At 40.9% G+C, this 20,824-nt stretch overlaps 1 protein-coding gene across 7 annotated transcripts in view; it reads right to left on the bottom strand.

The window, feature by feature from the left end:
• The window catches only part of ZNF236 (zinc finger protein 236), a 151,757-nt gene that overhangs the window by 50,538 nt on the left and 80,395 nt on the right, over nucleotides 1-20,824 (bottom strand). For all 7 annotated transcript variants that reach the window (XM_055296143.2, XM_055296138.2, XM_063614711.1 and 4 more), the window contains 10 exons: nucleotides 20,046-20,187; nucleotides 19,143-19,403; nucleotides 15,995-16,248; nucleotides 14,118-14,219; nucleotides 13,476-13,627; nucleotides 11,756-11,859; nucleotides 10,207-10,358; nucleotides 8,247-8,459; nucleotides 4,050-4,332; nucleotides 1,776-1,879 (listed from right to left, as the gene is read on the bottom strand). In XM_055296143.2, the coding sequence (XP_055152118.2) occupies nucleotides 1,776-1,879; nucleotides 4,050-4,332; nucleotides 8,247-8,459; nucleotides 10,207-10,358; nucleotides 11,756-11,859; nucleotides 13,476-13,627; nucleotides 14,118-14,219; nucleotides 15,995-16,248; nucleotides 19,143-19,403; nucleotides 20,046-20,187 (1,767 nt within the window). The remainder of the gene's footprint in view (nucleotides 1-1,775; nucleotides 1,880-4,049; nucleotides 4,333-8,246; nucleotides 8,460-10,206; nucleotides 10,359-11,755; nucleotides 11,860-13,475; nucleotides 13,628-14,117; nucleotides 14,220-15,994; nucleotides 16,249-19,142; nucleotides 19,404-20,045; nucleotides 20,188-20,824) is intronic.

The following is a 20,824-nucleotide window of genomic DNA, read 5'->3' on the forward strand; positions in this document are numbered from 1 at the left end:
TATTTGATTTATATTTATCAGGAGCTAATGGGTGGTATGACTTAACAGCCCAGCTCTGAATTACTGTCACTTTTCTTTAATTTTACAAATGGTACTTTAACATCTCAGCATCTCTCTATCTTCTCTATCATCATCTATCTTCTCTATCTTCTCTCATCATCTCTATCTTCTCTTCTGCCAAACAGGGGCAACCAAAATGCCAGCACAGGTAGGCATCACACTGGGAGAATATGCAAAGGAAAGTTCTATTCTAGGGTCAAAGGGCTGTGTGCCTAGTATCATGTACCTAGTTCCTTAGGCTCTTTTCATGATTACTGGGTATATCAAAGGCCACGAAGGCTCGGAGCACCATGAGCATAGGCTCCACCCTCCAAGAGCCTCTGGGAGCTGAAAAACTTCCTGGCTGGCTTTTCCCCTCTACTGTCCAGGAACAAATGCTAATTTTTACAGGATGGTGCACACTAGGATCCGCAAAGGGACTAGTGCAACCTGCTATCCCAACGCCACCCTGGGTTCCTCAGAAATCACACCTCTACTTCGGAATGGAGAAAGAGCACCAAAAGGTATTTATCCAGAGACTTCCATTTCTAGTCCTTATCCACATAGCCTACGCTGAACTCCAAAACCAAGGAAATGATGAAGCAGCGTGCACCAAGTCATCATGGACATCACTGGGCACCTGCTGCATGAGAGGCCATGCCCTAGACCTGGGGGCACAAAGGTAAGTGAGGCTGGGCCCTCTATATCCACGAAAAGTTCATTGCATTACACAAAAGAGACAAATACAGGGAACCTAATGAAACAACAGAAAAACTGCACACAGGACAGTCATATAAACAAGCTCAGGGATCTGTTTATCTAGTTAAAAGATTAACCCATCAGAGAAGAATCACAGGGCTTCAGGTAAATGTGTGAAAGTCCATTTGTTCTTGTCTGTTGAATTCTGCTTATAACCAACAATGAAGAATGTAAATTAGTCTCATAATCATAATTCTATGAATCATTATAACAACAGCTCTGCATTCACTGTGCGTTTACCACAGACCAATCCATTCCTGAGTGTTTACCAAATGCCAAACATTTTTCCAAGCTATTTAAATGTCTTAATGCTTAAAGCTATTTAAATGTCTGAACTCCCAAAGACGGAGGTACAACTATTAGCCCCATCTTCTGCGGGAGAAACCTGTGGCTGAGAGGAGAACCTTGTCTAGGACCACAGAGCTCACAGGAGGATACAGGATTCCCAGGCGGGCAGAGGCAGAGGCAGCCTCCCCACTGCTAGCAGGCACTGTGAAGAATTCCAGAAGCAAAGGCGCAGACAAGATGAAAATGAGAAAAAGGCCAGGAAAATTGGACATTCATTTCTGCCTTTGCAAGAGTTTCTCCCCATATAAAAATAATTATGAAATGATAACTGCCATCAGATTTGCTAAGTGCCAGTTTTTACAAAACCTCAACAAACTAAATCTCTTTGGCTTAAATGAGACTAAGAGGTAATCTTTTTAACAAAGTTATTTAAGCATGAGTAAGAATACGTGACAATTTTTAAGAAAAATTCAACTTTTGAGACCTAATCCTTTTTTTCCTTAGTGTCATTTAGACAGTTTTCCCTGTGTCAGGAATAAAAAAATCTTTTATATCACTTTCTTCATGGTGCCTCATTTTTAAGCTTTCTATAATTTGGAAAGTATTTATGTACACAAAATACATAGGAACAAAACATACGAAATGCTATCCTAAGACCTCTACCAATGATGGGGGAATGTTTTCCTTACCTGTGTGAGTCTTCACATGACAATCAAGAGTGGATTTCACAGTAAAACTCTTTCCACATTCATCACATTTGTATGGCTTTTCTCCAGTATGGATTCGAACATGCCTATCCAAAAAGCATTAATTATAGACACATTGACAAATGACTTCATGGTTTGAAATTTATAACTATATAAATTAAAATTAGGTGTTACTACATTCTGATTAAGTTTGGCCAAGAAAAACTTTAAGCTTCACTCCATACAAAAAATACCATAAACAAATCCAAATAACAACCAAAATATTTGCAAGACAAATTAATAATAGAGATAATTTCCTTAGGGCCGGGAGCGGTGGCTCACGCCTGTAATCCCAGTACTGTGGGAGGCCGAGGCGGGCGGATCACCTGAGGTCAGGAGTTCGAGACCAGTCTGGCCAACATGGTAAAATCCTGTCTCTACTGAAAATACAAAAATTAACGGGGCGTGGTGGCAGGCGCCTGTAATCCCAGCTACTCAGGAGGCTGAGACAGGAGAATTGCTTGAACCCAGGAGGCAGAAGTTGCAGTGAGCCGTGATCACACCACTGCACTCCAGCCTGGGCGACAGAGAGAGACTCCATCTCAAAAAAAAAAAAAAAAAAAAAGAACGTCCCACTCCTTCTGGTCTTTAGGTACAGTCAATGGAGACACTTTATGTCGCCTTAGTGGCATCTTGTCTCTGCTAACTGGCTGGCATGCCCCATCCACAGGCAGGTCACAAAGTGCTGTCTCAACACCTCCATGTGACACCCTTGCCAGGCCTGACTTTCTCATCTATGACTCCACCACTAACCCCTACTGGAAAACGATCTCTCCCTATCAGTTAGTTCATGAGTTCCTCCAGGCCACACACAACTGCTGGCCAGACTGGACTCCTTCTTATAAACATCCCAAGTTTTCCATCACAACCCCTTGGCTTCTCCTCTCCTTAGTTTAACTTTCTATGTCTTATGCCCAACCTCAGATCACACCATCAACTTAGATCCTACCCGGGAACTTCACTGCATGGCTCGACGGGAGCTCGCTGTTCGAGCGTCCTGTAGCCACACCACGCGGTGGGACCTGGGCTCTCTCTCTTCTCTGGTCACCTCCCTCATCGTCACTCTCTAGCTGAACACACCTCCCCTTCCTGCTATGATCAAAACATGAAGGCCAGCAGTCAAGGTGTGTGCTCACTAGGGTGGCTCCTTGAAGCCACCTACCCTTTCCCTGCAGCACCTGCTGCTGCCCTCTGTAGAACAGAGTGCAAGGAACACACCCTTTGGTTTTCTGAAACATCCTGCAATATTAAAATCTTCACAGTTTGTTTTATTAAGTTGCTGAATAATTAGTTCTATCTCCTAGAGCAAAACATAAGCATCCCCCTTATATACAGAAACTCTTCTGACTCTTTACGAGAACGGTGATACTTTGGTCTTCCTTTCTCCAGAAAGGAAGGACATTCTGACAGCCCCTTCTGTTCTTTACCATGGGTGTTGGTTTCCAGATTCTTCATGGTTCTGCTCAGCTCGATCTCATGTATAAGCCACTGCTGTTTGGCCAATTGCCAATTAGTCTCCCTCCTGTCACGCGCTTGTGTCCCGCTCCTCACACTGACTGGTAGGCCTCAGGTGGGAGGGCGCCTGCTGCTCTTCTGCCTGTCCACAAAACTTAGAGCCCTGCCTTCCTCAATGGATACATTTGTTTTCATTGTTTACTACTATGACAACCATACAGAAATAAGCATAAGCAATCTACAGAGAAGACAGACTTTTTTTTTTTTTTGAGACGGAGTTTCATTCTTGTTGCCCAGGCTGGAGTGTAATGGCACGATCTCAGCTCACCACAACCTCCACCTCTCAAGTTCAAGCGAGTCTCCTGTCTCAGGCTCCCGAGTAGCTGGGATTACAGGCACCCACCACTATGCCCACCTAATTTTGTATTTTTTAGTACAGACCGGGTTTCTCCATGTTGGTCAGGCTGGTCTCAAACTCCCAACCTCAGGTGATCCTCCCGCCTCAGCCTCCCAAAGTGCTGAGATTACAGGTGTGAGCCACCACGCACAGCCGAAAACAGACTGTCTGATATTCTGAACGAGTTTACTACAGAGAACTAATTCAAGCTTAAAACCATACATTCAAGTAAGTAAGCTGCCATCACTCAGGTGAAACCAGGTTCAGAAACTAATGGCCCTGCTGCAGTGAAAGTCACCAAAGGAGCAGCTGCCTGCACCTCCAGTCTTCAGAGCAGAACCCACACAGTGTAGCCATGCCCTCACCTCACCAGGTCGCTGGGCTTCTTGAAGCTCTTGGGGCAGTATGTGCAGCAGTTGGCGTGCTTGGGCTCGTCCTGCAGCTCCGCCTGCTTGTCCCTCAGTTCACTGATGCGGTCTTTTTCTGCCGCGGACTGCACCAGGACCTTCTCCGACACCGTGGCGCTCTCCTGAGGCCGGATCTTGGCTAACTGGGCTGTCTCCTCCTCTGTGAAAGTGATGACCTCAGGACGAGACTTCCGTGATGCATTTCTCTCAGAATGTTCTTCCTCTTCCTCCATACAAATGTCTACACAAAATCAAGGAAAAGGGATCAAAATCCTAATGAAGAAAACTTAGGTTTTTAGCAAAACAATTAAAACTAAATAGGTATGTATGTAATGAAAATTAATAACTCAACCAAGCTATTTTTATGATGGTAGAGAGTTGCTATATTTTCCCACCTCTCTTGAGAAACTTAGGTCATGGAAAGAAAACAGCCAAGTGTACTGGAAAGTGGGGGATGAACAGAGGTTGGTGAAGGGGTGGAAACATCCGCTTAGATAGAAGGAATAAGTTCTAACGTTTGATAGCAGAGTAGGGTGATTAGTTAACAACAATGTATATTTCAAAGTAGCTGCAGGAGAGAACTTGAAATGTTCCCATACTAAGAAACTGCTAAATACTTAAGGTGATGAATACCCCAAGTACTCTGATTTGATCATTCCACATTCTATACATGAGACAAAATATCACATGTACATCATAAATATGTACAAATATTATGTAACCAAAAAAAGGCCAAGGGAAGGGCATCCTTTAGGAGAGCGATGACCAACATTAGGAAGACGCTCAGATTAAAGACCTGCTTCTACTCCTCCCTGAAAATTCAGGAGTAAGCTTTGAGGCTGACAGTGCCCACACAAGCTACCAGTATTCATAAATACAGATATTCATTTATTAATAAGGGCAAAAAACGAATTACCATCAGATTTTTAAAAACCAGAAGCCCAAAAATGGGAGACCAAATTAATAAATTAGCAAACGGCCCCCAACTAAAAACAATTACTATAAAGAAGAAAATAAAACTTTAAAAATATATGTGGTTGGCCCTCTGTATCTGTGCCTTCCACATCCATAGATTCAACCAACTGCAGTTAGAAAATACAGATATTTTTTCTCTTGTTATTATTCAATAAACGACACACTATACTGGCTATTTACAACCAGGTGCAGTGGCTCACACTTACAACCCACTGCTTTGGGAAGCTGAGATGGAAAGACTGCTTCAGGCCAGGAGTGTGAGACCAGCCTGGGCCACACAGCAAGACTCCATCTTTACCAAAAAATTAAAAATTAACCAGGCATGGGGGCACATGCCTGTAGTCCCAGTATATTGGGAGGCCAAGGTGGGGCTTGGCACAGAAGTTCAAGACCGCCTAGGCAACAGAGCAAGACCCCGTCTCTACAAAAAAAAAATTTAAAAAAATCAGCCAGGCATGGTGGTGAGCCTGTAGCCCTAGCTACTCAGGAGCCTGAGGTGGGAGGATTGCTTCAACCCAGGAGTTCAAGGCTGCAGTGAATTATGATTGTGCCATTGTACTCCTGCCTGGGTGACAGAGTGAGACCCTGTCTCTCAAAACAACCCCAAACTATTTACATAGCATTTATATTATATTAGGTATTATAAGTGATCTAGAGATGGTTTAAAGTATACAAGTGGACGTGTGTAGGTTACATGCAGATACTATGCTGTTTGATATCAGGAACTTCAGCATCTGCAGATTTTGGTGTCCTCAGGAGTCCAGGAACCAATCCTCAGCTGATACTGAGAGAGAACTATATGCATAAGTATTAATTCCTAAATGACAAATAAGGATGCATTCCAATTGATTACAAAGAATACTAGAGAAGGAGAAAAGTTTGGCTGGGAGCAGGGAGGTCATTACTGTGCGACTGACTGAAAAAACTTACAACTCAACAGAAACACTAAATTGCAAAGTGGACAGTGATTAATTCACCAAATAAGTAAATTTAAAAACAAACTGGATAATTTTTCTTAGCACATAAAAGGGAAAAAAGATGAGAGATGGGAGGGGAGTGGGGAGGGAAGAAGAAAAAGAGGGGAGCAAAGGACAGTGAGGGTGTGGGTTGAAGGAGAAAGTCATGGAGGATAAAGCCAGTGGACTCAACGTCCATCTCGTAGAAATTCCAAAAAAAGATACAGCAAACTAAAAGTCCACATTATACCAATAAAGCTTGGAATGATTTGAGGGCAGCTTATAGATAGCGGCCCCACCAACACACATGAGGAAATAAGGAGGTAACTCTGTTAACATTCTTTAAGGAACTGAGAACACAATCGGTATAGCACAGACTGGAGACAGAGAACAACAAAATTAAGCACGATAGACAGACAGCATGAAACAGACGGCAAGTGTTAGGCCAAGCAGGCTAATGTCACAATAAACGTGAGGGAATTTAGCCCCTGTCCAAGTCTCTAGGTTTGGGCAAAACAACGCAATTTAACACGGGACTTTTCTCCTATGGACAAGAGTTCATCTGCAGTTTCCCCCACAATGATCCAAGGAAAACAAGACATACAAGGTGAATCTAAATAAATATGTAGCAGTGAGATGAAACCCAAACAGAACCCCCAAATCGATGCTAGAATTCAGTAGCATTAGAAGCTTTATTAATTGACGGGAAGGAATATGTAAAGCGGCTTAGAGATTATTTGTATTTGGCTGATAAATTAACACTCTCCAAATGACGGGGTTCTAGAAATAATGCCTGGATGTCCTATAGCCTTTAACTCATTTGAAGGAAAGGGTCATTTTCTTTTTATACTTTATGAAATCTCATGACAAAATTTTAAAAATGGAAATAAAGGCTTTACTAAGTATCATCAGATTAAAGAGTTTGAACTATCTCAGTATAACAGGTCAAAAACTTTTATTCCAGAATTATCTACTAAAGAAACGAGGTGCACAATGGCTCTGGCAATGGTTAAGTCGCAGTTTTCGTTACTTTGAGGGAGTTTAGGCAAGTTTTACAGACTTATTCCTCAAAACAGCAGAGAAAGGTAGACTGCCATAACCCACCGGGTACCCCAGATGGTCTCACTGTGGTCTTTCGGTCAGATGGTGGCAAAGCAGACAGAGGGGGCAGTACCTTGAGAGAGGATGATGGGCCACCAGCAGGTCTGACCTCTGATGACAGTCCCCATTTAGCACCCGTCTCCACACAGCCACTGACACAAGATTCACTGACAACACTGCACACCAACTGTGCCAGGACAGGATGGCCGTGGCACAGGCAAGAGCCCAGGCCAACACATACACTCAGACTAGCCGTGACCTCCAAGAGTGTCAGAACTAACACGGATTTAAAAACTGCAATCTGTGTGCTGGCACAATGTGTCAAAATATAAAATGTGCTCCATTCTTAACTCTATAATTTCATTGTGGAACTTCCTAAAAAGAAGTTGTCTTATAAGTACAAAAAGTATAAGCACAAAAATAATACTCAGGATTTTTCCACTTGGTATGGGACTTGGGCGAATTAACTTGTCTAATGTTTAGCTGGCTAGTGTACAAAATGAGATTAATCCCTCCAGCTATGCAGTGTTTTGTGTCTATTACGTGAGACAATGTAATGGTAAGCACAGGTTTTACCAAGGGTTACAGTACTCCATAAATGCTACCATTACCATTTCAGTGAAAGACCAGATACTAGCTACATATCCATCAATCCATCAACACAAAATTATATCATAAAATATGATGGAATTCCATGGAGTCATCTGAGCTGATGTAGACCTGTGTTCAATAAATTAAATATGCCTATAATAAACTTCAGTAGACAAAAAATAAAGCATACTACAACACTACATAGAGCAAGATACCATATTTGTTAAAAAACATTAAAATCTCTAGCAACATGTGCGCCTAAGTATGAAAGGAAGAGCACACTGTGACAGCAAATGCTAATTCAGCGTGTGGTGATTTGTAAGAGCAGATGTTTTCTTCATTGCACCTCTGAATTTTTCTTCAAAGAGCATGTATGCCTTTCATAATCAGAAAATAAAATTATTAAAAACTCAGGGTGCTACTGAACTAATCAGTACATAGCCAGGTCAAAATACTCATGGTGATTTGTGAATGGATTTATTCCTAAATTAGCATCGGGTTAATACACCTTGAATCAACAAATGGAAAATACCTCCTCCTTCTGTCTCTCCAGTGGCTGACACAGCAGAGGGGACTGTTTGGTGTCTCTTCATGTGCTTTTTACAATGCACTGTAGTTCGGAAACCCTCCTCACAAAATGGACACTTATAAGGCTTCATGCTCATATGTGTGGCCATGTGCCGGGTGAGGCTGCCATTGGTGGTGAAGGAAGCATTGCACACACTGCAGCTGAACGCCTTCACTCCTACAAGCACAGAAACAGAGAAAAAACGGCTGGAACAAATCCTATTTCATTACCTTAAAACCAGAAGCAGTCAAAACCAAACAAAGATATGTTTAGTAAGTCACAACATTATCTTGAGGCTTAGCAGAGTTTGGTTAAAAAAAAAAAAAGTAAATTACAAAATTATAGACAGTTTATTTGGTGTGGGTTTCCAATTTTTAGAAATGGGATTGTTTTAAGAACATGGAATTTGACATAGGACATCTTACTGCCTTCTCTACTGAAATCAGCAGGCTCTGTGAAGTCACAGTCTCCAAAACAAATCAAGTCCTCTCTGTCCTCGGTCTTTTACATTTAAACTGGCAACATGTGGATTCTACTCCAGAAATGTTTTCTCCAATCCATCTTTTCATCACTCCCATAGCACATGAGGTAGAGTAGGCATTAAGAACTAGTCTATAAATCTTCTATACAGCTTTACTTTCAAATAAAGTCCCATATAGAAGGCCCTCTCTCCTCTGGACCAATGACACAGAACCAAGTAACTAGCTATTTTCCTCCTATTTCTGTCTTTCTTCCACCCTTCCTTATAAAAGTCATATATTGCTGCTCTCTGCCTCCGTAGCAGGTCCTTCAAAGTACCATATAAACTACTCCCAGGAATCTTTCCAATATCCACTAAAACCACTCCTCAATCATCAACCTATGGACCAGTCAATAAAACTTTTCCTTATTTTGCTTGGCTATATGTTTCTAAGCAGTATATCTTCATTTTCAAATAAAGCCTTATACAAAATATACACTGATACTAAACTTATAATGAATATACTGAGTATATTAAACAGATAACAGAATATGTTAAAAATATTTTTAACTGTACACCATGTATCTGATAAAGGCCAGTAGCCAGAATATAAAACCCTCTTACAACTCCATAAGGCAAATAATCCAATTTTAAAATGGGCATAGGATTAGAACAGACATTTCTCAGTGTCTGTGAAAGATGTTTAACATGATTAGCCATCGAAGAAATAAAAATCAAAGCAAAACCACAATGGCACATGGGAAGGCTCATGACCATCCACAAGGCCGGTCATAAGAGAAGCAATAATAGCCATTGGCAAGGATGTGGGGAAACCAGAGCCCTCCCACGCTACTGTGGGCTGTCAAATCCTACAGCCACAATGGAAAACAAATGTTTTAACAGAGTTAACATATGACCAAACAATTCCACTCGTAGGAAGAGCAATGAGCCCATGTCCACACAAAAACTTAAATACAAATGTGGATAGCAGGATTACTCATAATAAACAAAATATGGAAATAACCCCAATGTCCATCACCTGATGAATGGATCAGTAAGATGTGGCATATCCTACAATGGAAAGGAATGAGGTTCTGATCCACCCATATAGCACGGGTGAAACTTGAGCACACTGTGCTATGAAAGAAGCAGACACAAAATGCCACGTATTTCTATAAAATACCCAGGACAGGCAAATCTATAAAGACAGAGGTAGATACTGGGTGCCTGAGGTTCTGGGCATTGAGGGGAAATGGGGAGTGACTGTTAACGGGTACAGAGTTTCTTTTGTGTGTAATAAAAATGTCCTAAAATTACAGTTTTGATGGCTGCAGAACTCTATGAACATACTAAAAATCACTGAATTGTACACTTTAAGTGGGTGAATTGAATGGCATATGGATTATATCTCAGTAAAGCTTTTTTCTTTAAGGACTAATCTCCAAGTACAAGCCAGACAGTGACCTGTGTGTGTCTTCTCGTGGGACTTGAGGACCCCAGAGGAAACAAAGCCGCGTCCACAGAGCTTGCACTTGTAGGGCTTTTCCCCGGTGTGCGACCGCACGTGCTGCTTCAGGTGGCTGGACTTCTTAAAGCCTTTGTTGCAATAGTCACACCTACAAAGCAAACATACAGAACTCAGACCACGTTAATTCATAGCACAATTACAAATACAGCACCTGAGAAGGGAAGAAAAGCAAACAAGCTTCACCAACAACCATGAAACATTTAGGCACAACTGTTACAGAACCTAGGTGTGCTCTCCAACATTGAAGAAATTATAAACTATAAAACATTGCCAACAATCATTTGTTAGACCAAATTCTGCTCAGAGTATTTATAGTCTTAAATGTACTACTTAAAAAATAGTAAATCCTATAACTCCCCAGCAGACATAATATTTGATTAATTAGAAACTCTCTCTAAGCATAACAGGAAGAAAATGCATGCACTCTTTTCTTTATTAAGTCGTGAGACACTATGAATCCTTCCATTGCCTCCGAAGCAGAATCATTCCTGCATCTAGTCACTTGGAAATGCCAATCCATGTACTCCTTTGATTTATAAAATACAAAACAGAGTGTACTGGAGTTATGCTGAATAATATATAAATATGCAGTACTATCTCCCCTTCAGTTGTTACTGAATAGACTAATGTTATCTTAAGGATTAAAATAATTACAAATTTCAAAAATCCTACTCACATATTATTAAAAGCTTATTCCATTAGTATATCTCTTTTGTCCATTCTCAAGTTTTAATCTCCAGTAAGAGGTTAGTGACGTCCCTACACTATAACCTAAGTCAAGACTGGGTGCCCACATAGAGGCAACTAACTTTCCTCTCAAGTCCAAATTAAACTAAAAGCTGAAGTGTCTGAATACATTTTGAAAATTCACTCTTGTAAATCTGGTTTGGCGGTGGCTCACACCTGTAACCCCAGCACTTTGGGAGGCCAATGCAGGTGGATCACCTGAGGTCAGGAGTTCAAGACCAGCCTGGCCAATGTGGTGAAACCCCGTCTCTACTAAAAATACAAAAATTACTTGTATGCTGCACAGAGGGTGCTCGGTACGTACTGCTGGGCCAGTGGACGGACACATCTAAGAAGCTGTCTTTCTAATTGTGCTGTATCCTGGTACACACATTGTTATATGTAAAGCACATGAAGAGTCTTGAACTAAAAGGTAAAATATAAATTTAAGTAATTTCTGAAAATGGAATAATAATGACTTAAAACAGTGACGGGAAGCTGCAGCAAGAGTACTTCAAACAGACAAACTGAAGACTGCCGGACCCAAATCCTGGCCTGCTCACTTATCTGCTGCAAAAAGTTTAGCAAGTTAATTTCTTTTGTCTTAGATCCTTTATTTACAGAATATGGATGACAATGGAACTGTTTTGAACAGTTCTGAGAGAATGAAATCGCAGAGCCCTTGGAGCGGAGCAAGCACACAGCAGCATCCGTTCCTGGAGCCGGCAGTACCATGAGCTGGTGTGTGCAGACAACTACCTGTAAGAGCGCCTGCTCTGGTCCTCGTTGTCCTCCAGAAACTGGGAACCTTGCGCCTGCAGGTCTAGTTCCTCTTGGGATGACTCCTGAATCAAGCGAGTTGTCTAAAATTTAAGAGAAGTATAAAACAAACTACTTGAATATCTGTGAATAAACATAAAACAACTGAGCACCTAAGAACTAAGGATAAGAACATACATAAAATGTGGATTTAAGAGGGAGAAACCCCAAATAGTTCATTGTAATCATTTAAGCCAGAGCAATAATAAAGATCACTTACACAGATTTTATTAAATGAAGACCTGTTTATTTTCTATTACCCTACCTTAACACAACGCTTAATCAACCATAGAACTGATTATTTTCTATATCTTAATAAGAGATTCCTCTTTCATCTGCTCTACTCTTACTGACAGTGGATAAAATCCCACCTTCAGAGAGTATAATATTATGTCTCCTCTTGTCACACAAACCAGAGGGTGAGAAAGACATGCTCTCCGTCCCCAAGAACGGTACCACGCATATATGGAGCAGTCACACTGACCCCATCCCTTCCTGACAGCAGCATTACAACCCATGCTACCACAGCAAGGACGAAACAAAAATCTGGTCAATGTTTTCTAACCACTCTATAATAGATCCATGCTCACACTGAGCAGAGGGTAAGCTCCACTGACCTCCAGAAGGCCTGGAGTCACAGGACAGACTGTGAACAGTGGAGTCATCCACCCCTGTGCAGCAACTGCATGTTGCTATAAGCAAGGGCCTGTGTTGCATTTGTTTACCTGACTTCCAAAACCAACTTAGATAAACTACAACAACAGAACTGGGTTTCCACAGTTTTATTTAGAGAGCTCTGGAGTAAAGTCAGCTGCTAAGAAGTATGTTCTCCACTTCCCAGATTCAGCATCTGCTGCCAATTATGTAGTTTCTAGCTACGAGAAAAATGTTCTGAAATTTTCACGGGAGGGCACATGAGGTAGAGTAGGCATTAAGAACTAGTCTATAAATCTTCTATACAGCTTTACTTTCATTGTGGCTGTAGGATTTGACAGCCCACGGTAGCGTGGGAGGGCTCTGGTTTCCCCACATCCTTGCCAATGGCTATTATTGCTTCTCTTATGACCGGCCTTGTGGATGGTCATGAAAATGCCCAGCCCTACCACTTGGGCAAAGCTACCAGTGGTGGATTTTAAAGAGGGATAACAATTGGTTAGTCATTTCTCATCACTATTAAGAAATTTCCAAAAGCAGAAAAATGAAAACCAAAACCAAAATTAAAATGTCTCCAATGAAGAGTAAGAGATAAAATTTTAAATGATGCATTTAAATATTTTTTAATGCCAGCATTCACTATATTTTCCTTCTAACATGTTTAAAAGTCCACAAATAAAAATGTTGAGGCTTTGTGCCTAAAGCAACATAGTATCTTTCAACGTGTTATTACATAACACTCTAGTAAACTCTTGGTTTTTAATCACAAATGCAAGGCCACACCATGGCACTGAAACCTTTAAGTAAAATTAAAATGTTTTAAAGAAAAAGAAAGCCCTATGTACTAAACACTGAGGATTTCCCAGGTAATGCAGTAACCTTAATGCTACAAGAAGTGAGCATGCCTCTTAAAATTTCCCTTAAGGAAATTTTAAATAATCACAGTGAAGCATAAAATAGCACCTGCTAAATACTGCTATGTATGCACCCCTCTGTCCATACTCACTACATTCATCCCATCAGAGCTGGGAGCCTGCAGCAAGCTCTGCTGGTGGAAGCTTGTGGAGAGGGCCTGAGACTCAAGTGTGCTGGAATCCTGTAGCTGTTGGACAGGTGGAAACTGAGGCTGCTGATGGTACGTATCGGTCACTGTAAAACCTAAAATAAATTAGAAAAGAGGAGTTCTACAAAAATATTAAAGTTACATTAAAATGTTCTAAAAAAGGGGTTTATAAATTTAAAATGTCTAAAGGGGCATTTCTATTTTCTGAATTAGAATTAGACTAGCTGCTATTAGCAAGCTTTAACACTGTTTGCTAACAGGCAGGAGGCTGTGCTCAGCAGACATTACAGCACCGGAGGCTTTACAGGACGAGCCACCACGAAGTTCCAATTTCTACTCAGCCACCTTTTCTTGACTGGAAACTACGTGTAGAATGACTGCAAAGGTCACTTTCCAGAAGACCTAAGCAGACCACAAAATAGTATGCATCAATAAAAAAAAATCTACAATGCATGCAAAAAGTTATTTGGTTTGAAACCATACATTTTGGAAGGGCCTTAAGAGAAAACATGTAAGGTTGTCATGAAATTAAATTCAACTGAGGTACAGCTCACTTACAAATTTCATTGAAAACCCACCACTGACCTTGGGGTAGCCCTGCCGGTTCGAAGGACTGTTGTGCAGGGGTCTGCTCTTCAAACTGGTCTATGTGCCCTCGCAGAGGGTCCTGTGGAGCCACAAACCCATCTAAGGATGAGATGTAAAAAAGGGGGACTCATACATTTGGAAGTTATTTCACATCTGCAAATCTATCCAAAAGTATACTTCGGCGAGTTTTCAAATATCAGACACCTTATTTTGAAAAGAAAACAGGGAGATAATTTACATACATAGATATGCTTAAAGCATTCTCTTTGCATTTCTAGAATATCATCCCTGAAAGCCTTTAGCATCTGTCTGAAAACTTAGACATTGTTCCATTAAACAATATTCTAAAATGCTATTACATTCCATAATTGTTTAAAACCTTTCTGGGTGTGCATGGTTGCAGGCACCATAGGGGTAAGTGTACAATCCTCCCCAAAGACGGAATACATTTGAGACATCCATAAAACAAAACAATAAACTGGTCAGCACATTGTTTGTTGACATGCCTGTGTGAGATAAGAAGCCTGTGCCAGACGCAGCCAGCTATGTCACTAATCACAGTCTACAGTTGACCTGACATTGTTTTTTATAGCCAGACTTTACTGATGAAGGAAGCAATGTGCTGCTTTATATTCTGATTCAGGAGCCTAATCTCACTGCAGACCAGTCACCAACAGTTCACTGACCTACATTAATCTTTGAATCTATACTGAATATACTTTATAGAATACTAAAGATCATACAGATGTACACTGGAAAGATGTTCTCGGCCGGGAGCAGTGGCTCACGCCTGTAATCCCAGCACTTTGGGAGGCCAAGGCAGGCGGATCACGAGGTCAGGAGATTGAGACCATCCCGGCTAACACAGTGAAACCCCGTCTCTACTAAAAATACAAAAAATTAGCCGGGCGAGGTGGCGGGCGCCTGTAGTCCCAGCTACTCGGGAGGCTGAGGCAGGAGAATGGCGTGAACCCCGGGGGGCGGAGCCTGCAGTGAGCCGAGATTGCGCCACCGCACTCCAGCCTGGGCGACAGCGAGACTCTGTCTCAAAAAAAAAGAGAAAGATGTTCTCAATATACTGGGGATAAAAGGTCACAAAATAGTATGCACTGCAAGATCCTATTTGTATAATTTTTTTTTTTTTTTTGAGACAGAGTCTCACTCACTCCGTTGTCCAGGCTGGAGTGTAGTGGCCCCATCTTGGCTCATTGCAACCTCCGCCTCCCAGGTTCAAGCAATTCTCCTGCCTCAGCCGCCTATGTAGCTGGGATTACAGGTATGCACTACCACACCCAGCTAAGTTTCATATTTTTAGTAGAGATACGGCTTCACCATGGCCAGGCTGGTCTTGAACTGCTGACCTCAAGTGATCCACCTGCCTCAGCCTCCCAAAGTGCTGGGATTACAGGTGTAAGCTACCACACCCAGCCTTATTTGTATAATTATATATGCATACCAAACACACACACGCACGCATGCACACACACACACACAGACACACACACCCCTGCACATTTGTATGGAAAAAAATTGGAAGCACCTATATCAAAATAAGGACGGTAGATTTTGCTGTAGTCCTAAAATTTCAACTACTTCCTAACAAGATTTCTACTATTTCCTAACAAGAAGTCTGATCACTTTGTTTTTGTTTTTTAAAAAAAGAACTTCCCCTAAGAAATCTAATAAAATTAAAGAGTAAAAATCTAATTTAAGAGGACATGGAATGATATCCAATACTCAATTCAATCTTTTTCACATACAGCACAAATTGTTATAAAAGTCAGTGATGGGAGACACCAACGGACTGCAATGAGTGGGAAAGGATGCTAAACTCTGTTGGGATCACTCAAAGTTAAATATCCTGAAACATTTACTTTCATCTGCTTCCAGGGGCTGATCTGCCAACTGCTGGCCCAGCCCTGCTTCCTCCGTGCCCACCACGTGCTGAGGCTCCAGGTCCAGCATGGCCTCGGGGTTCGCCGTGACCACCTCCGCCGTCTGCGGCAGCTCGTCGCTCTCGATCTCCACCTGCATCTGGGTGGAGGCCTGCACGCTCTGCTGGTCTACAGTGCTGTCGTCTATCGAGGCTGCCTGCTGATGCTGTTGCAGCTGCTGGGCAAGTTCGTATCTTCAGAAAAATTAACAACAGTTCATCAGACTAGATGCTGTCAAAGGTTACTTGCATGGGATACTACAGTGAAAAGCTGTCATTGATTAAATAACATTTTTTATTAAGATTTCATTTTGAAGTCATGATGGCAATTCAGGTAAAAACCGAACACATTAGTAACTCTGAAGAGAGCTCGTTTGCCTTTTCTTTAAGTGCTTCCACCGGCTACAAGACACGAGGCACGAAGGGAGGATGAAGGACAGACAACACAAACCCGAATGCCTAATAGTTTAAAAACATTAGAAAGATGTCTCGTGTTTAAAAGTAAAACTCTCCCAACTCAAGTTCTGCAATGAGTCTAAGTATTCAGAAAAATACCTGTACTAATTGAGACGACACCTTTATAGACTATCTAAACCTGACCACACATGTGGTGCACAGACAGACAGGCTCCAGCCTCATCACCTACTGTCTCTCACAGCCTGGGCCTCAGGCGCTTTATTGGACCCACAATCCAAATGTTGCCTTCAGCAACACTTACATACACAAAGTGTATCCAGCATATACTCATCAAAGTCAACGATTTCTCTTTCAAAGGAAAAGATGAACAATGAATTCAGCAATGAACTGAGAACTCGAAAAAAAAAAAAAAAAGGAAAAATCTCACACAATTATCTGACTAACAGGCTGGCTAGTACGAAGAATATCTAAGACAAAGAGCCAGCGAGGTGCGCAGCTCACACCTGTAATCCCAGAACTTTGGGAGACCGAGGCTGGAGGATCACCTGAGGTCAGGAGTTCAAGGCCAGCCTGGCCAACATGGTGAAACCCCATCTCTACTACAAATACAAAAATTAGCCAGGTGTAGGGGTGCACGCCTGTAATCCCAGCTACTTGGGAGGCTGAGGCAGGAGGTTGCAGTGAGCCAAAATTGCACCACAGCACTCCAGCCTGTGCAGCAGAGCGAGACTCCATCTCAAACAAACAAACAAAAACACCCACACACAAAAAAGAGCTGCCTGGTCCCCTCTTCTGCCTCTGCACACACAGACCATACAAGCTGCATCACGGGCTCTATTCCAGCATCTTAGGAATCTGCCTACTCAGAATTTCATTCTCGGTTCCAAACAAAATTTTCCCTCTTTGTTTTCTAATATCCAAAACAGACAATTCATTACTACTTTTACTGTGGAAGGGAGAACAAAAATGTGTCGCATAATAGAGAAGAGTTAGAAAATGCACGCCTGTACCTCCACTGTGATGCTTCCACACAGCAGCACAGTGGCACGCAGGGGTCTGTAAAAGCCACTCTAACCTAAGCCCGTGTGTGTCACACACTAACTGATGGAGGCTTGTTTTCTGTTTGTTTCCTTGGTTCTTTGTTTTTTCCCATAAATTTTACTATAGTAACCTTCTTTACCTATCTTTAGCATGAGTATATGTGGCATTTTGGGAATTTCCAACAATTCAAGCAAAGGAATGAAACCCTGGCTGGATGCTCTTCTTGTAGGCAGATTCCAAGTGCACACAATCTGTAAAAGCAAAGCACTGCAGCTCTGCAACGACAGGCTGATCTGCTTAGTGTCCTCTCAAAACTCTACATTGATCTCCTACACGTGTCCCTCGAAACTGATGGCAAACAATGGTCACACAATATACTACTTAATAAAGGAGACCCCGCAATTACACCATTGGTCACTGGGTCCAGAAACAAGGGCCTGAACACCTATATTCCCAATACTACTACAAAAAGTACACTGGAAAAGGCTGGCTTCCTGACTGAAAAAGATTTGATTTAACATTCCACTGAGCAAGCAAGCGCCCAAGCTCCATTCTTCTTAGCATGGTAAGCTCTCGGTCCAACTGGGGACCCGTCATCCTGCTACAGCGAGCAGAAACACAGGCATCCTCAACATCCATGTGCCCCCGAGTTCCCTAGTCCCCAAACACATGCAGTGCCCTGCACAGGATTCCCTCCACAAAATGCAGTGAAGTATAAGTGGATATGTAATTGACAGGAATCCACATATAACATCACCAATACCACACTCCCTGGGTGGTCTCAAGCAGCAGGCAAATTTCTCAGCTAAGCAATCAATGATGCTGAAATCAAAAACATCAATTTTTGAGGGTGCTTAGGCATTCAGATCAATAATATCAAAAAACACTATCACAGTTAACTTATTCTAATATTTAAGGTTTTGCTTTGTGGACAACATCCAGGCAGACGTATCTGGGTTAAAATGCTGTCTCAAAGCAAATGTTCCAGGGCAGCAGCTTTAGGCCTAGTGACTCTCCCTTTCACATCTCCTAAGCTGTGGTCACCCTACCCAGGTTTTACAGTACCACACAGAATTCTGTGGCTTCACAGAAATACTCATCGAATAGGCCCCAGCACTAGTCAGAAATGCATCTCTTCCGGATTACATCCACATAGAGATGAGCTAGCCTTCCAATCATGTGAAAATATAAGCTAGGCTGAATGAAAAGTTTATGGAATATCTAAAGCATGCATTCTTTAAAGTCAACAACATGGAATAATTACCATTCAGATTTGCTGATGACAGGCGTAGAAATCACAGGGTCTTTAAGATTCTCTTTTCTGAAATATTCACTATGTGACTATACTAGACACAGTCCAGCATTTCATCTAATTACCAACTAACAGCCTTAAAAGACAGCTTACAGAATATAAACTACTTCATTATTAAATTAAAAATGAAAATGCTAATGCCTCAGTCTATGGCTCCCATTAGATCCTTAGACACTAATACTTACATTTCTTGAGCCCATATAGTATGAGCTAGAAATAATAATGTAAGAATCAAAGACAATTATTTCCTAAAAACACTCCCCACCATCTACTGGAAATTATAAAGATGATAAAAAGTGACCATCAGAATTATACCCACCTGTGGGTTTTCATGTGCTTTTTGCAATTTAGTGAAGTCTTAAATGTTTTTTGGCAATAGGGGCACATATAGGGACGAAGGTCGTTGTGGATACCCATGTGTCGCCGTAAGCTGCCACCAGTAGTGAAAGCCCCATTACATATCAGACACTTGAAAGATTTCAGTCCTGTGTGTGTTCTGATGTGTGCTTTGAGCACGCCTGCAGAAACAAAGCCTCTTCCACACTGAGAACATTTAAAAGGTTTTTCACCTGTATGGGATCTTAAAAAAAAAAAAAATACACATTTTAATGAATATGTTTCTTATACTTTTATAATGCTTTGTGACTAGAATGCACTCTGGCATTTCGCTTCACTTCATCATCACATTTTTTAAAGCTAAGCAGCAATGCCGGAGCTCTCCACATTTTACAAAAGAGGAAGCCTGAGACTCAGAGTGCTTAAGTGACCTGCCTCAAGTCACACGACCGAGATGAAGCTAGAAGCCAAGTCTTTTTCTAAGTTCTATACTTTTTTCATGACCTCACACTGTCTCTCATGATCAAGGTTCGACTTCCTTTTCACTGTGGCTAGCACTAAGAATTAATCTAAACTCTGATAAATACATCTGAAAAACATAAAAGGAAGTCTAATAAAATAAACTTCTTTGATATTTCTTGGAAATTGCAAACATTGAAATTTAATGAGCATATACATAAACTTCAGTAGCAATTTCTGGATAAAATATTTTAGTCAAGACATTAAAGAATAAAAATATTAATTACCAGTAAATGTTTTGGAGTCAAATGTGACAAATCTTAAATACCAAAAGCTAATGCTACCATCCTAAATACTTCTAGACGTCATCAGGTCACTAAGTCAGTTTAATTATACTAAATTTCCATCTGTGAATCCGTTACCTTACCTGATGTGTTGTTTAAGGTGGCAAGATTTTTTATATGCACGATGACAGTAAAAACACTTGTATGGTCTATCTGCTTCATTGACAAAATTATTATTGAAATAGCTTTGGAAAAACTGGTTTTTTGGAATGGGCTGGATAAGACCTACGAAGCAAAAGAAAAGCAGACATAATTCACTGTCAATGCTAGTAATACAATTAAATGTCACAAGGCATATGTTTCACCCAGAAGATGAAAATTCTGGTAAGTTAGATTCTAATGTTGCAACTATGTTATTTTAGTTGTGTTAGGAACTGGCTATTCAAAGAATACTTATGGAGAAACATTATAAATTAATATATTTATAATATAACATTATAAATTAATTTATAAATTAACATAAACATTATAAATTAATATATATTAATGTTCTTCATTTTTTCAACATGAGAAATATCTAGTCACAATTACTTCCCTTGATTCCACGGCCAATTTTTAATGAATTTCTACATTTACTTTCTATATAAGCATTTGTTGACACGGAATCTACATAACTATGTCCAAGATTCAGAATTAGCAAGATTTCAATGCCTTGTTTATTCAGTAGGAATATTGCACACTAGATACTATAATAAACTGAAAACAAAAGTGACTCTAACATGATCTTTTGTTCTAAAAAGGTTAGCGTTTCCACAGACATCACTAAAGGGATATCTACAAATAACAACATTACTAATTTAAATATTTCACGTTTTATATACATTTACTAAATACAGAATTCCTTCAGGCTGACCATCTAATA

This window comes from Symphalangus syndactylus, chromosome 1, assembly GCF_028878055.3.
Source record: "Symphalangus syndactylus isolate Jambi chromosome 1, NHGRI_mSymSyn1-v2.1_pri, whole genome shotgun sequence".
Taxonomy (NCBI): domain Eukaryota; kingdom Metazoa; phylum Chordata; class Mammalia; order Primates; family Hylobatidae; genus Symphalangus; species Symphalangus syndactylus.